The sequence below is a fragment of the Numenius arquata genome, chromosome 4 (assembly GCF_964106895.1).
Source record: "Numenius arquata chromosome 4, bNumArq3.hap1.1, whole genome shotgun sequence".
Lineage (NCBI taxonomy): Eukaryota > Metazoa > Chordata > Aves > Charadriiformes > Scolopacidae > Numenius > Numenius arquata.
Window position 1 is genome coordinate 31,352,058 of NC_133579.1, and position 15,664 is coordinate 31,367,721.

The 15,664-nt window shown below is 43.1% G+C and overlaps 1 protein-coding gene across 2 annotated transcripts; it reads left to right on the forward strand.

Moving 5' to 3' along the window:
- Nucleotides 1-336: 336 nt before the first annotated feature.
- Nucleotides 337-14,699, forward strand: CNDP2 (carnosine dipeptidase 2). 2 transcript variants are annotated; one of them, XM_074146301.1, is made up of 12 exons: nt 337-411; nt 2,667-2,756; nt 3,740-3,883; nt 6,341-6,503; nt 8,074-8,162; nt 9,061-9,261; nt 9,815-9,899; nt 10,462-10,622; nt 11,952-12,116; nt 12,633-12,774; nt 13,420-13,567; nt 13,994-14,699. In XM_074146301.1, the coding sequence occupies exons 2-12, from the start codon at nt 2,697-2,699 to the stop codon at nt 14,061-14,063; spliced, it is 1,428 nt and encodes a 475-aa protein (XP_074002402.1). In that variant the 5' UTR covers nt 337-411; nt 2,667-2,696; the 3' UTR covers nt 14,064-14,699. The 2 variants fall into 2 exon arrangements, with proteins under 2 accessions (XP_074002402.1, XP_074002403.1); XM_074146302.1 differs by lacking the exons at nt 337-411; nt 6,341-6,503; nt 8,074-8,162 and having other exon boundaries at nt 2,697-2,756.
- The last annotated feature ends 965 nt before the right edge of the window (nt 14,700-15,664 follow it).

Below are 15,664 nucleotides of genomic sequence, written 5' to 3' on the forward strand. Positions count from 1 at the left end.
ATTACATTCACCCCTACTACATTCCCCCTCACCATCGTTATCATTTCTCATATTTCTCTTGCACTGTTTATGCCCCTCGCTCCCCACCTTTCGCTGCAGAGCGGGAAGGTCGTTACCACCCGACCACCCCCGCCCCCCCCCCCCGGCGACGCTGCCCCACGCAGGACAGACCCACGCCCCGCCACCCCCGCTCCCCGCCGCGGCCCCCGGCCCCGGGCAGGACGACCGCCCCGCCTCCCTCTCCCCGTCTTGCGGCAAGCCCCGCCCCGAGGCCACCGCCCCGCCCTCTCCTTGCCCGCGGATTGGCCACGGCGGCGTGCCGCGAGCGGGGGGCGGGGCTGGCGCAAGGGTATTTAAGGCGCCGCGGTGGCAGCGACTGGCGCTTATGAGCCGGAGCCGTGAGTGGAGGTGGTACGTTCGAGTGGCGGCGGCTGTGGTGGTGCGGGGGGTAGGGGGTGGACGGGTCGGATCCCCTTCGCGATGTGGCGCCGTGGCCCGGCGCGTAGGGCCTCGCCTGGGCGGCTGCCTCTGCGCTGCGGCCTTGCGGGGAGGTGCCGGTGGGTGCCGGGCCTTGCCCGGTGCCCTGCCGTAAGAGGCAGCTCGTGTCGCGGCCCGGCCGGCTCTCCCAGCCGTGGCCGCTTCTCTGAGGGAAGCTGCCGCTGCCCCCCACGTCCGTCCCCTTCCCCACGCCTGTCCTTTCTCCCCGCCAGCCTCACTTCCCCGGCCTGCGGCTTACCTCTGCGCGGTCACAGAGCTAGGGGGCCGCAGTGAACTTTCCCTTCTGCTGCAAAACCTTCTAAAGTCTCAAATTGGCCTTTAAATTCACCTCAGCCCGAATGGCACGGTCAGTAATGTGGGCATGGAGTTGTGTGGTGTTAGTTTCGGGGGCTTGTAGGAGGTGTTGAGTGGCCTGTGGTGGCTGCAGACCTGTCCTGACCTGGTTAAATGCTCTCCTCTGAGGTGCTTGTCCTGCCTGCAGGTAAGGGGAGCAGAGTGGTCATAGTGCACATAAGTTTCAAGTGCCCCTTGGGTTATTATCTTTTTCCATAATGCAGCTCCTGTAGTGCTGTGGAAAGGTAGAACCGCAGAGCCTCTTCCATGCAGGTAGGAAGGATTCAGTTCTCCACTTTGAAGGACCTGCAGGAAATTCTGGCCCTGTTTTTTAAGAGGGAAGGGGGAGTCATATCCAGCCCTGTGCTGTGCAGTAAGCAGCACTTGCTCTTCCAAGTTTGAAACTCTCTGGGAGGGGACTTTTTTTTGCAGGTCTAGTGAGACTTGAGTGATTCAATACTCCTCTAATTTTTAAGTATATTTAACTGTTTAAGGCAATACTTAAAGTAGTTGTCCCTGATTTAGCAAGTAGTTCAGCTCTTGTTTGTGTTGGACAGAATATCAGCCTCCATGTGACATGTTGTATTTTGTGTCTGTGCTGCGCAGCTAAATCACTGATGTTGCTTTAGGAGTTGTTTGAGTGAAGGGGAGGGTTAGGTGCCCTGTGTACTGGTTTTCCTTAAAAGCTCCAAATGAACCATGCCTGAGCTCTAACTGCATGTGAGGATATTGTGGCTTCTTTCAGGAAATCGGGCTTCAGTGGGAAGCATGGCTTTAACTTGGTTATGTCTATATAGTCCTTTTGAAGGTGTTCATTTTTCACCATTAATGACTATTGGAGAATGCTTGAGCTGTCTGGTGGTTTGGGGTTGTTCTAATTGGTGCTTAAAACTCATTATCCAAATGATGGATGCTGTAAATTAAATAGAAGCCATCTTTAGTGAGTGAAAGTCAAAGTTCAGTGACCTGTGTAAGTACAGCCCTGCTTGAAAGAAAATGTGTTCTGTAAGTCTTTTGTAGATTTGGGGTGACAGGATGCCCCTATATCACAGTATGTTGTGTGGGACAACCTGCAGATTGAAAGTGTTCATTTCAGCTATATAGAGTAGTCAGCTGTTCAAGAAATCCTAAGACAAATAGTCAAATGTTTTAACAACTATCATACTTGTCTTGTGACTTCCACATAGAAGTGGAAGAAAAGCTTAAGGGATCCGGCATAAAGCTGACTGAACAAAATACTGAATCACAGCAGTTGGTGCTGCTGACCATGCTTGTTCAGTGTAATACACAGACACTGGAGTTTTTCTTTGTGGTTGAGGCAGTTGGATTTCAGACATGTATTTGTAGAGCTCATTATTCTTCTGGCTTAGAGGAGGTGATGTTTTTTTAGTTCTAACTTGAGAACTAGGTTTAAGCTTGTTGGGTTTGTTGATTGAATGGACAGTATGTCTTTTAAATACGGACTTCGGACTGGTAAGGAAGACAGAAAACTAAGGAGAAGAGAGGCCGTGGATTTTTTTCTCACATGAACTTCAGTTGAAACTGAAAAAGAGAAGTGGTAGTGCTGAACTAGTCACTGACCACTTGCTTATGGCCTGCTGGGGCTCATTTCTGTTTCTGTGGCTTCACTCTGACCTTTGGGAAGTCTGGCAGATTAGGACCTTAATGCTGAAGAAAGCAGTTTTTAAGCTGTCTGTTTTTAACCTACTTTGTAAATCACAAAGTAAAGGTGTGGTGCTTACTTGGACCTGGCTACTAGCATTCAAGCCTATGGCACACTACAAATTACTGTTGCTTATTAAACCTGTGAAATCTAAATTATTTTTCTGTCACAGAATCTTCAGCAACACCAGTCTGTTCAGAAGATGTCAAGTCTTCAAACCCTCTTTACATATATTGATGAACACCAGGACCTCTATATTCAGGTAAGTTTTCTTTGAGTTCTGTCCTGCAGCAGAGACAGCTAGAGGATATTAAAAGTTAGGTGGTCAGCTTTAAGTTTGTTGTTACACCTGTATATTAAGCCCAATAATAAAGTAGTGCCAAGTAATTGGGGAGAGGGGGAAACAGGCAGCAGGTGTGACTGTTTTGACTCAAGCCAGAAAAATTTGTTTCTTAAGTTTAGGTATAGTTCTGTTCAAAGACCTAAATCTCCATGGTAGATTTATTAGGAGATGTGCTATTACTGTGTAATAATAACTATTACTGTGTAATGAGGCAAGCAGTGCCTTATTTAGAGGTACAAGAAGTTTGACACTGGTTCCTGAATGCCAAACTAGATTTATATTGTCCTTATTCATTCTGAGATGGGAAAGAAAGATATTCACAATACTGGAATAAAGATTTCTTTTCTCTTTTTCTCTGTTCTTGTTGGGGTACAGAGGGGGAGGTTACCTCTGTACTTTGCTATTTAATTTCACCTCGTATTGCAATCCCTTTCACCTGTGAAGGAATCAGTGGTATAGCACTGCAAACTCCTAGGGAAGAACTATGCCAAGTGTTCAACTTCTGCTATTTGCTCTCACTGATCTCACATGGGAGGGAAAAAGCTAAGGCAGCCTTTCTGAAAAGCCTGAAGGACATAAGCTGGTTCTGGATACTTAAAGAACAGCAACCAGAAAGGCACAATATGCACAAGCTGTCATACTCTTAAGCTTATCTTATGTCTCTGTAGACTTTGTGCTACACTGCAGGGGCAGCTGTAGGAAAGTGAGGCTTTAGAGAGCTTTTGTGTGTAATGTTAATGGTTAGAGTACACCTTTGAGCAGAGGACAAAGCTGATTTGCCTCAAGTTTAAGCTCGACTAAAACAGTATTAGTTGAAACACAATGTATTGTATTGGTATAGTGCCTTCCATGCCATAATTCATTTGTAGAAAAAAAGCTTTAGTTTTTCTGTCTTTCTGTAGCGGCTGGCTCAATGGGTGGCAATCCAGAGTGTGTCAGCATGGCCGGAGAAGAGGGCTGAAATCAGACGCATGATGGAGGTTGCTGCGAAGGATATTGAGCGACTGGGAGGCACAACCCAACTTATGGATATTGGGAAACAAAAGGTATGTGAGCATCTCTGTGTAGAAAAAGATCTCTTTTGAAGAGAAGGTGTTTTGCACTAGGAGGTCCTGGCTGCTTACATTCCCAGTAAGAAAGGCACTTAGACTCCACAAAGTATCATTTAAAATGCTGTTCATGAGAGCTACCACTACAAAAGTGTAGATAATCTTATGTCCCTTCAGATGCTGGGAACACCAAGCTGTGTAGCATCTAGCAGGCTTCCAATCAGCATGCAGTGCAGATCCTATTCATGGCAATATTATCCCATTTCATTTATTCAAGCTGTTCAATTCGGCTGCCAAACAAAAGGGATATTCACATGGGAACTTCTTGCTGCATTTTTTTAGATAAGGGCATGCGGGTGGTGTAATCATCAGTACCAAGTGGGAATTGCCTGCAAGCTACAGTCAACTGGTGAAGTTTATCCTGCAGCCCAGGGATATGCACAACACAGTACAGGCAGGAAGGCGAAGCTGTATGCGCAGTGTGGGCTTGGGTGTACTCAGGCTGACTATGAGGCTCACTAATTCTTTCGTGTCTGATGGTCTTCTGGTCAGGATCACCATGGAAGGGTCTTGTGGGTAGTGGTTTAGAAAGGCAGTAGCTGATTGGGGTGTAGGATAATGTCTTTCCTGTCACATGGTCTGACCTTCCTGTTAAAACCTTTGTTTATAGCAAACCTTGGGGTCCAGATCAGTTAAGCATGTTGTATATTACATTTTGGACTGTGTATTAAATGTATTTTAAATACTTTTCTAACTGAACATGAGCAGAGCATCTGGCAAATAAAAATGTTAGGCATTTTTAACAGCAGGCTGGTGTTGGACCTTAGACCCATGGACTGTTAAGATACTTACTGAAGTTTCAAGAAGTCTTCCAAAAGACTTTTAGGCTCTTCCAGAAGTGTTATATTTGTCACAGGATTGCACTGCTCCCTTACCAGATACAAAAGGATCCTTAATAGGATGAGCCCCCTCCTTATTTTCAACTATCTGGACTGTTTTTCTTCACCTGAGAAATGTATGTGCTTATGAGAATGATAATGATAACCTCATCCTAGGGACCCATCCACTTGATATGCTCCTCCTTTGAAGTGCCTAGTCACTACATGTCACAGGACCCATACCAAAATTTTTAGACTTTTGCATTTCGATAGTGACATTTGAAATCCTGTTGTACTGGAGTTCTTGCTAGTTTAGAAGATTGTCATTGTAACTGGTGCTAATGACTGCTGGATGAAATCTCAGAGCAGTTCTTGCTTTTGGCAACTAGAGTACACTTGTTTGTAGTGCTAGGGGTCCCAGTAGGGAAGCAGCTGACTTCATGTGCCCTCTTGGGAGGGAGTCTGTCCAATAATTCTAGTTCTGCTACTACCTACAGCCTCAAATTCCATCAAAAGTTTCAATTAATTTAGAGACAAACTTGTTCCTTTCATTAGTGTAACTTTTGAGGGGCAAGAACAGATTTTATGGAGTTTATTACAAGTAACATTTCTATTTAGAAAACTCTTGCAGCTGGATTAAAGTTAACTTTAGTTTTGACTTTAATATTAAGTATCAACAAAACTAGTCTGTATTGTGTACTTTGCTGTATCAGTGAAGGACAATGTAAAGCAACTAGCAAATTTGTCTGATCTTAGTTTACTGCTGCACAGCAGTTTGTACTGTGTGCTGATTACTGTAAGGGTAAATTGTTGCAATAATGCTTTAATCACTTGGAGCTGCAGCTGTTCAAGGACCATGTAACCTGTTGATGATAAGAAATTGGAGCTTGGAGCCCATATGAGCAAAAATTAAAGCTGATCTTGATCTGCTGAACGGTGCCTAGGAGTGTGTGTTCACTGGAAGGGAAATACATGCTGACTGAGAATAGCATGTGATAATCGTTTATGGGGTATTCCAGAGGACTAAGAAAAGTTCAATTCTTGAACTAAGTTCATCAACACTACCCTGCACTTTGCTTTACAGCATAGGCTGGTATAGAGAAATACAACTGTTATGCTGACTGTATTTGTGTGTAGGCATATGTTACACTCAGTGATAACCACTGTCAGGAAATTTTTGTTTAGAGAGCTATACTATGGACAGGATGAAAGTGCAGTGGCAATCAGTGCAGAATGCAATATTGGCATTTATCACTTCTGCTTAGGTCAGCATTAGATATGGCAGTTTGGCATTCTGACAGCTTGCTCTGCTAAAATCTGATGGAGGATTGTTAGTTTAAAGCTTGGAACATTTTGGCTATTACTAGGACTTGTCTGGGAACTTACTGAGGTGGTGCTGTCATGCCTTCATAGGCACATTGCTTCTGGTAATCAGTTTGAGTAGCTTAGTTTTGTTTAGCTGTCTATGCCCCTGATCTCATAACCTCTGTAATGTTAAAATAATTCATTCATCTGATAAAAATGTGCCACTCTGACAGGCCACATTTTAATAAAACTTCTTGCCTCCTATTTCTAGCTACCTGATGGATCAGAGATCCCTCTACCACCAATTGTGCTGGGAACACTTGGCTCAGATCCACGCAAGAAGACGGTGTGTGTATATGGTCACCTGGATGTTCAGCCGGCAGCGCTAGAGGACGGCTGGGATAGCGAGCCCTTCACACTGGTGGAAAGGGAAGGTAAGAGCAGTGGACTTCACAAACCAATGAGCACTTACTTAACAAGCGTGGTGTTTCTCAACTGTGTTCCAAATTTGCACCCTTGATTGAAAGAGGGAAGGGAGAGTAAGAATGGACATGGCTGTTTACTTAATACTGTTGAGATAAAATATGCAGGAGAGGAAATGGTAAACAAGTAGTGCTGCAAAATCTCAGCTGCTCTCAGGGCTTGTTTCCTTTTCTGATAGTCTAGACTGTACTTGCATGTTACCTTTCTTGCAGCTACAGCAGTCTTAACTGCTGCCTTCCATGGTAAGTTTGTTGCCAGAAAGCTTTCTAAAACTTGTTTCTTGTGCTGTTCGCAACTTGCAGCCTGTAAGGTAATGTCAAACTGCAGGGATTTTGAACCACAGCAGGGGACTAACACAACACAGGTATGTTATGCCTGGAGACAGGAGTGGTACAGCAGCCTCCCTGGGTTGCTGTTGTGGTTTTGCATACTCTGCTACAATGGGTACTGCAGAAACGGTGTTTTACAGAGCTGGTGCCCAGACAGATGTCCCTCACCTGTAAATGGGGATGAAGAAATCATGCAGTAACTCTTGTTGAAATGACACATTGCCAATAGGCAAGAGGTGACTAAAACTTTTCCATTTAAAGCTGGTGCTACCAACAGCCTCTTCCTTGTTTCATTTGCTTGGTGTTGAGTGTCAAAGGTCATTTGAATAGAAGGACATTAACCATTCTTGTTGCATAACTGTTAATCATTGCCAAGAAAAGAAGTATGTGTGGTGACTAGTATTTCTGCTTGGGCACTTGGGCAAACACATTATCTTACCTGATAGCAAGAGCTAGCCTTGCCTTAGGCTGTGGCTTATCTCTGTGCAGCCTGGCAGTGTAAGAGGCATATTTACCAATGGCTCCTTACCTTGCAAGCTGTCTGGCCTGTTCTGTCACTGTGGTTACACCTAGTGCTTAGGGGTTGTAGCCACAGCTGTGAGTTGCAGTGATATCTGCCTCTACTGTGATCCCATATGCTACATTTTGTGGAACTTTCCTGTAGGCTGTAAAATTTTACTTTCACTAAAGGCCTTTCTGGGGAGATTCACATTTATCTGGAGAATCCAGAGAAGTGATTGGTCACTAGCTACTCAAGTCTTACTCTTCAAACAAAGAATTATTGAATTAAAGCTAATATTGGATAGGTTCCTGTTAAAAGGACGTAGCTTGTTTCTATACTTTACTGCTGTGTTTGTAGAAAATTGTTATTGTGAAGGTTATGGGAACAACTTAGCCCAAGGCAGTTATGTCTTTTCCAGGCTTATGTTCAGCTCCTATCCAGGGAGCAGCTGTGGGAAGAGCTGGGGTAGCTCTAAATAGGAGAACTGTTGCAGTCCTGTACCTGTCCCACTTGCATGGGTGTATGATGTGGGATGTAAAACTGATACTTGAGAAGAATCAGAAATGAAAGTTAATATAAGCAGGGCTAAAAAGCTTATCCAAAATGGTGTTTTCTCCTGCAGGCAAGAAATAACTGAAGCTTTATCCTAATTTTTCTCCACAGTGGTTAATTTGTATCTTGTTTCTACAGGAAAGCTGTATGGGCGAGGATCAACAGATGACAAAGGTCCAGTGCTTGCCTGGCTGAATGCCTTGGAGGCTTATCAACAAACTAACCAGGTGTGTGCCCAAAATATATCCTGCTTTAAATACAGCTGAGTCTAGCAATAAATGTTATCCAAAGCCACAAACCTTAGAGGCAAGCCTGCTTATTCAGCTAATGGGAGGAATTATGCAGTAGTCCTGTAAGTTCCCTGTTGTCCCAGTAGGGTTGAGTTGACTTGCTGACAAGTTAGTCTTGTAGATATTGCACTTTAAATATTTTTGCTTTAACACAATGTGTAGGAAAGAAAATACATATGCAAGCATCTGGAGCAGGAGGAATAATCAAGTATGATCACTTTCATGTAAGGATGTCAAATTAGCTTGGCCTTTAACAAAGCTTAGTGTCTCACTGCCACTGAGCTCTAAGAAGAGATTAATTTAGTAACACTAAACTGGGAACTTTACTGTTTCTGTTCAAGAAAGTTCGATCAGAAATAGCTCAGGATGTCTGCTTTACATTGCAAGACAAGTTGCTATTACTTGTGAGAAGAATTAATCCTTCTCAAGTGCTGTCTAGGCATAGAATATGGTAGACTGGATAGACAGGGTAGCTCTGACTCCCTTACTGTCCATGCAATTTCTGTAGTTAATGTTATTTTTCTAGCCCTGTAACTTACCTTTGGCAACAGATTTCTGTTGCGTTCCCACTGTTTAAGAGGATTGGGAACAAGTTTTCCTAGACCTTAGTTAAAACTTTGAGTTCCGTCAAATGAAGGGTGGTTTAAGTGCCCACAACACAAGTGCAGTCCAAACTTTGTGATACTTTGTGCATAATTAACAAATTGTACTGTCATGGAACTAATTCACTCATGTCCATTTTTCTGCTTTGTATATGACAGGTGAAAATTACTGATCACTGAAGGAGTCTGATGTTTTCACATGTTTAATCTGTTCTTGTTTTTCATTTTCAAAGGAGTTCCCAGTGAATGTTAAGTTCTGTCTAGAGGGTATGGAAGAATCGGGATCTGAAGGCCTTGATGAACTGATTTTTGCTCAGCAAGACACTTTCTTCAAAGATGTGGATTATGTTTGCATTTCCGACAACTACTGGCTAGGCAAGAGGAAACCTTGTATCACCTATGGCTTGAGGGGTATCTGCTACTACTTCATAGAGGTAAGTGCTGAAATACACTGCAAAACGAGTATTAAGCTGAATTTTCTACTGGAGAAGGGTGGTAGCTCAAACTTTCATGCCAGTACCTGTTCTTCAGGAAAGGTGAAACTGACTTAAGTGGAACAGTTTCTATTAATTATCTAAATATCTTCCTTTTACTATGCTATATGGTAGTTGGGTGGGAGGAATAACTTTCAGGTGTAAGAAGCAAGATAGGCCAGCACCTTCAGTGGAGGATTATCTCATGGCATAGATATCTTCATACAGGTATTTCCTTGAGTGCAGGAAGAGATGTCACTGCTGGCTGTCCCAGCCTTGGGAACTTCAACACTTGTACTGGGGGGCTTGTACTCTACAAAGCGATTTAAAAAAAAAAAAAAACACAAAACAACAATGAAAAGCATATTTGCTTTGATGTACTACAGCTGAGTGGTCTGGTTTCAAAAAGATGCATTCTCAAAATATATGCAGCAAAAAGCTAAGGTAAATGTCTGTGCATTTGACAGTATGGTCACACTAAAATTAACCTGAATCTTAATTCACTTCAAACCAGGTGGAATGTAGTGATAAAGACCTTCACTCTGGAGTTTATGGTGGCTCAGTACATGAGGCCATGACAGATCTCATTACTCTAATGGGTAAGAAAAAGCGAATTTCACTGAATGCATCTAAATGGGAGTAAGAGCCATCAAAGTAAAGAGTGAGTTTGCTGGGGGGGGGGGGGGGGGGCGGGTCCTAAGCGCTGCTTACACTAGAAAAGAAATGACCAAAGAAATGGTGCTTGCCAAGTGTGTACAAACCAGGCTGATGCACTAATTAAATATGATGGTCTTGCCAAGAAGTTTTCTCTACTTTAGCTTGCCTTAAAATCCTGCTGCAAACTTGTATGTTAGTTATATGAGCTCTTTTCTGCAAACTCTTCTACAGATGCCATATTGAACTCCTTGGGAATCCTGACTTCAGCCAGCCAAACATGTAGCAGTAGAATTAAATAACATTGCAAGGAAGTGCACATTTTAGATCACTGCAAATTCTATAAGTGCCTTCCATACTTAGAGGAACAGGCTCTGGGAGGTCAGAATTTCATTACCTTTACAGAATTTTCAGAAGGCAAAGACTTCTATTTCCCATGGGAAGTGCTCCCAGCAATGACACCTTGTTTCTTCTGGTTGAATTCTGATATTAGGTGCTTGTTTACAGGCTCTCTTGTAGACAAGAAAGGGAAAATCCTCATCCCAGGTGTTAATGAAGCGGTGGCACCTGTTACTGATGAGGAGCTGGCACTATATGAGAAGATTGATTTTGACCTGGAAGAATATGCAAAAGATGTAGGAGCAACAAAACTATTGCATGATACAAAGGTATACTGTACCTCCTTCCTCTACCCTGGTTACCTGTGTTAGTTCAAGCTGTCTACATCAGTAGAAGACAGAAACAACCTTCTGTGCATATTTGTGTAGTTACCAAGTAATTTAGGAGGCAGAGAATTCATCTGATGTGTTTAAAATGGGAAAACGGCCTTGAAGATAATTTCACTGACTGTACAGTTGACTGTACACTTAACACTAGCAGTTTCTTTGCAAAGTATTAGGTGCTTAATCTAGGTTATCCCATGTTTATGGCAAGCAGTCAGGCAAGTTTAAATCTGTTCCTAAGTCTATGTATAAGTAGCACTTCAAACTTGTATAGAACTTTTATCTAGTGCTGTTCTCTTAATGCTAGATAAGAACTGCTAGCACTCCCAGAGGTCAGATACCACATCTACACAAAGCATGTGATTTCCTACATCTGTGAGAAGTTCAATGGGTTATCAGAAATAAAGTAGTTACTCAGAGATGACTTCTCATAAGGAGAGAAAACAGCTTGAGATTTAGCTGTGATGAACTTGACGTTGACATACTGAACATCTTTCTAGACCTGACAAATGAAGACTGTTCTGTAGCTGTGAACTAGGCAGCTGCCCAAATGTTTGAACAGTCTCAAGTTCAATAAACTCATGTCTGAACTTCTCAGATCTTCATCCTGGGAGCTCTCCAAATGAATGCTTTTAACAGCATTTGAATCTTGCAAGGTATAGGTAGTACTAATTTTAAAGCATTACATCCTAGGTATATTTAGACCTATCATAAAAAGCAGAAACAATTGTTGTAAAAGACAAGCTTACATGTGCAGGTCTGTCTTCTGTCCTAGTATTGTCAGGAGAAGACTACAGATTCAACTTAAATAGACATAAGTAACAATTTTATATCCTCAACCTTGACTTTACATGTTCAGGTTTATATCAACTGAGAGCACACAGGCTTCCTTGTTTGGCCTTGTCCTATAAAGTAATGGATGAAATATACCTTGTATATAAGGAGGAGCTGGCAAGATGCTCTTCATATGATACTGAACTAAAGCTGTTCACTCAGCTTTCAGTCAAAAGGGCTAGACTGAAATCCTAGCTTAATGCACCAAGGGAGTTCTAACTAATCTTCATGCATGCAAGAAGGATCTTAGGGCTCAGGAAATATAGGAGGGAAGGCTGTAATCTACTGGTAAGAAACAATGTGCTCGAAAGTTTTGAACAGTGACAATTAAACTGTTTGAGGAAGATTAGAGGCTTGCAAAGTCCTTAGTAGATTGAAGAAATTACTTTGGGGAGCTCTGTTAAACTTTGTGATCTTACATCTTTCCCTTTGCTTCTCCAGAGAGATATCCTTATGCATAGGTGGAGGTATCCATCCTTGTCTCTCCATGGAATTGAAGGAGCCTTTTCAGCCTCTGGAGCCAAGACTGTGATTCCTAGGAAGGTGATTGGCAAGTTCTCCATCAGGCTGGTGCCAAACATGACTCCTGAAGAAGTCACAAAGCATGTATGTTGAGATGGATTGGTAGTCTCAAACGGGTCTCTAAGCTTCTCCTGTTCTCTTTGCCTGGGGGAAGAGTATTTCTGGTGTCTATAGCAGTTCCATTTATTTACTTTGCTACCATTTTCCCTGTTCTGCACATCAACTCACATAATTTAGGGAATCACCGTATGATCCCACGCTGGACTGTTGTGGCCTGGCTATTCAGTTTCTCTCAATTAACTCTAAGTAAACGCTAATTTAATTGTAGGGCAGGAACTTGGATTACCAGGGGTGCATATTCAAAAGCATAAGTGTTTGACATATTGGCTAGCAGGTCTACAATATACTGTGAACTTGCCTAGAGGAGATATTCTGCCTTCAGAGCAGAGGTACATAGGAATAATATGAAATAATAGTAATAGGGGAAGTGTTGCTGCACAGTAGTGACCTGCAAGTCCCTCAGATGCTTTTAGTATACTGTTTTTATTAGTGTTCATACAAGTGCTAACAGTAGGTACGACTGATCATTCTTTCTTATAGGTTGAAGACTACGTGAGCAAAAAGTTTGCGGAGCTGCAGAGCCCAAACAAATTCAGAGTATACTTAGGCCATGGTGGAAAACCCTGGGTGTCAGACTTCAACCATCCCCACTACATGGCTGGTAGGAGGGCCATGAAGACAGGTCAGTGAGTTTTCCTTTTGGAAAGGCTTTGGGAGGATTAAAGAGCTCTTGTTCCAGCATCTCAGGAAATACTGCGGAGGTCACGTTTGCAGAATACTTAGTGTTCTGCATTTATGTAATAAGTTTGCCTTACTGAGTAATGAAGCATGTGATGTGCAATCCTTGAACTTGAGTCTGAGGTGCAGGAGGGAACAAAATTTTATGTCAAGCTCATTCTTGCTAAGTTGGTACGAGTCCATTTGTATGGTGTTGCCTTTGCATAAGGATGGGACTGTCAATAGTTCAGATGACTCACTTAGCCAAAGCCCTCAAGGCTTAGTCATCCTAGCATACTGAATCAGTTATGCTAGAGCAACTAGAGTGCATAGGGCAACTACAGCAAATCAGTCTTCCGTGTTGGGGTACAAACAGGCTTTCAGAAGAAGTGTTATTTGTGTAACTGAACTCAAAAGTGACAGTACTCCAGCACTACATCTCGGGGGCAAATGTCACAATTCTGCAACCTCTGCAGTCTGCCTGATTAAAACAGAAAAAGATTTGGTCAGCACATGGCACAAAGTAGTTTGTACTTGATTGCCTAAGCAGCAGAAAGGATGTTGGAAAAAAATACAATTCCAAACTGACTAGAGTATCACTTTGTTCTAGTTTTTGGAGTTGAACCAGACTTGACAAGGGAAGGAGGAAGCATTCCTGTTACCCTTACTTTTCAAGAAGCAACAGGGAAGAATGTCATGCTGCTTCCTGTTGGAGCTGCAGATGATGGTGCCCACTCTCAAAATGAGAAGCTAAATAGGTAAGAGAATATCCCTGTGCCAGGCTGAGCTATGCTGTGGGTCTTGGTATGTATTATGAGAAGGACCAAGAAGAATTGAGCTCTTGGTTTTCTTTATTTCTCTGGAAGGCCAAGTGCCGTTTTTCCTTGGGAGAGAACGACTGGTTGGGTAACTAGTCTGTAGCTGAGTCTTGGTCTCATTACTGCTGCTGGTTTTTGAAACCAGAAGCAGTTTTTATACTACTTATAGCCAAGCTTGGCCACCTCCGACCCCAGGGGTGGCATTTCTTTCTTGCCTGGGGAGGTGCAGGGAGTTTAGGGGTGGTGCCTGTTGCCTGCAGCAGTGATGCCTGTAGTGTCTGCATAGAAGTGATACTGCAGAAAGCGCAGCTGCCAGGAACACAGCTCAAACTGAGACAATGCTAATGGAAGCTATGTTCTTTCCAGGTACAACTACATCCAGGGGGTGAAGATGCTTGGTGCATACCTCTATGAAGTGTCCCAGCTGAAGGACTAAGTTAGACACCCTGTCTTCTGGCTTATGGATCAGAAGTCTGAATTTTCTCACAAAATGTCATCAATTACAAAGTCTTACATGGCTCCCCTTTTCCACCAACACTCCACTGCTTTGGTGGAGAAGAGGGAAGCATGCAGTTCCACTTGACAAAGAACATTGTATACCAAAAATATTTCTTTAAATGCTTACTTCAGATGACACAGACTATTCTTTATCTGGCCAGCAGTCCTGAACTGCATCCTTGCACTCTGTATCACTTCAGAGTTGTGGTTTGCTGTATTCATCTGCTTTTCCTGTAAAGCAGGAGGAACGGTTTGCTCTCAACTGTTTAAGCAGCCACATCAGTTGCAGAACTGCTGGACAAGTTTAAGGTTCTTATTCCTGGCTGTGTCCTGGAAGTAATCAAAGTGGCAGATTATGGGGCTATACTGGAATGTGCTCAAGCTGTAGTGAGGCATCTCTTGCTGAGCGATTTGGAAGAGCGGTTTGTCTCTTACAGTTTATACCTGGCTGCAGGTTTCCATTTACAGTGAATTTTAGGTTATAACAAAATTCACTGTGGTAATGACTACTGGCCATCTTTTTGTAAAGCTGCCTTTGTACTCCCTGAAAGAATAATAAATATTCATGCTCTAGAGTTTGGCTCTTGGTTTCTGAGGATTAAATAATAACTTGGGAGGAACTCTTCTACAGCTATAGAAGCAGGTGAGGAACATGGCTACAGACTGTACTTCCTGAGGAATCAAATTTTTATTCCTTAGGCTCTGGCTCCATGACAGCTTGTTGACTTGAAAGCAGACAGTGCTAAATCCTGCTCTCCTGAGAGAAAACAAGCTCAGAAAATGTTCCATTTTGGCTCTGTAAACCAGGTCATCACACTGTAGCACAACTGATGATATTGCAAAGGAGTGGGTGGAATTTGCAGGCATAAGTGAGGAGAGAAGAGCATCATTCACTGCAGTTACTGACTGACATCCAACTTCCACTTGTCTTCTGGAGACATTCAACTCCAATACTTCCGGTATTATGTCAAAAAACCAAACCCTCTTAAGTATGTGCTAATCTGAACTGGATTTGTCTCACTGTTTCTGAATTATCAGACGAGCACTAGCAGGCTAAGCTGGGTAAGTATTTCAAGTGATGATGCTTTGCTCTGAGAACTGCCTGAGAGCACGGTGAGGTTCTGTAGTCCTGTGTCCTGAAAAACCGACCAGCAGCATGTGATGCTTTTTCTCCTGGGGGGCAGAGGGCAGGAATGTCTTGTCTGTCTGCCTCTCACTGTTGCTTGATCTGGAGTCTTAATAGTGGATGGCTGTTGGGGCAGGGAGGAGCCTTCTGTTCTTCCTATGAAGCTTCTAAAGCCTCTGTGCCTTGGTTGTTGTTTTTTTCCTGTTTGGTTTGTCATGGGAGTTGATGGCTGGAGATAATCTGGTACCATTGAACTTCACACTTGCAGCTGGGGTACAGGCTGAGACCTGTGTCATGTGCCTGTGCCACTACACCAAGCATCTGTACAAACACTGGGATGCTAGGTTGTCACCTTTCAGTGACAGTGGAACTACTTACTCTGATACAACATGCAGTCTGTACTGTTGAGAGAT

Coding starts and splice junctions, on each gene's coding strand:
- CNDP2 (XM_074146301.1), top strand. CDS start 2,697: ATGTCAAGTCTTCAAACCCTCTTTACATATATTGATGAACACCAGGAC. Junction 12,117..12,632: donor CTGAAGAAGTCACAAAGCAT/GTATGTTGAGAT, acceptor TCTTTCTTATAG/GTTGAAGACTACGTGAGCAA. Junction 12,775..13,419: donor TAGGAGGGCCATGAAGACAG/GTCAGTGAGTTT, acceptor ACTTTGTTCTAG/TTTTTGGAGTTGAACCAGAC.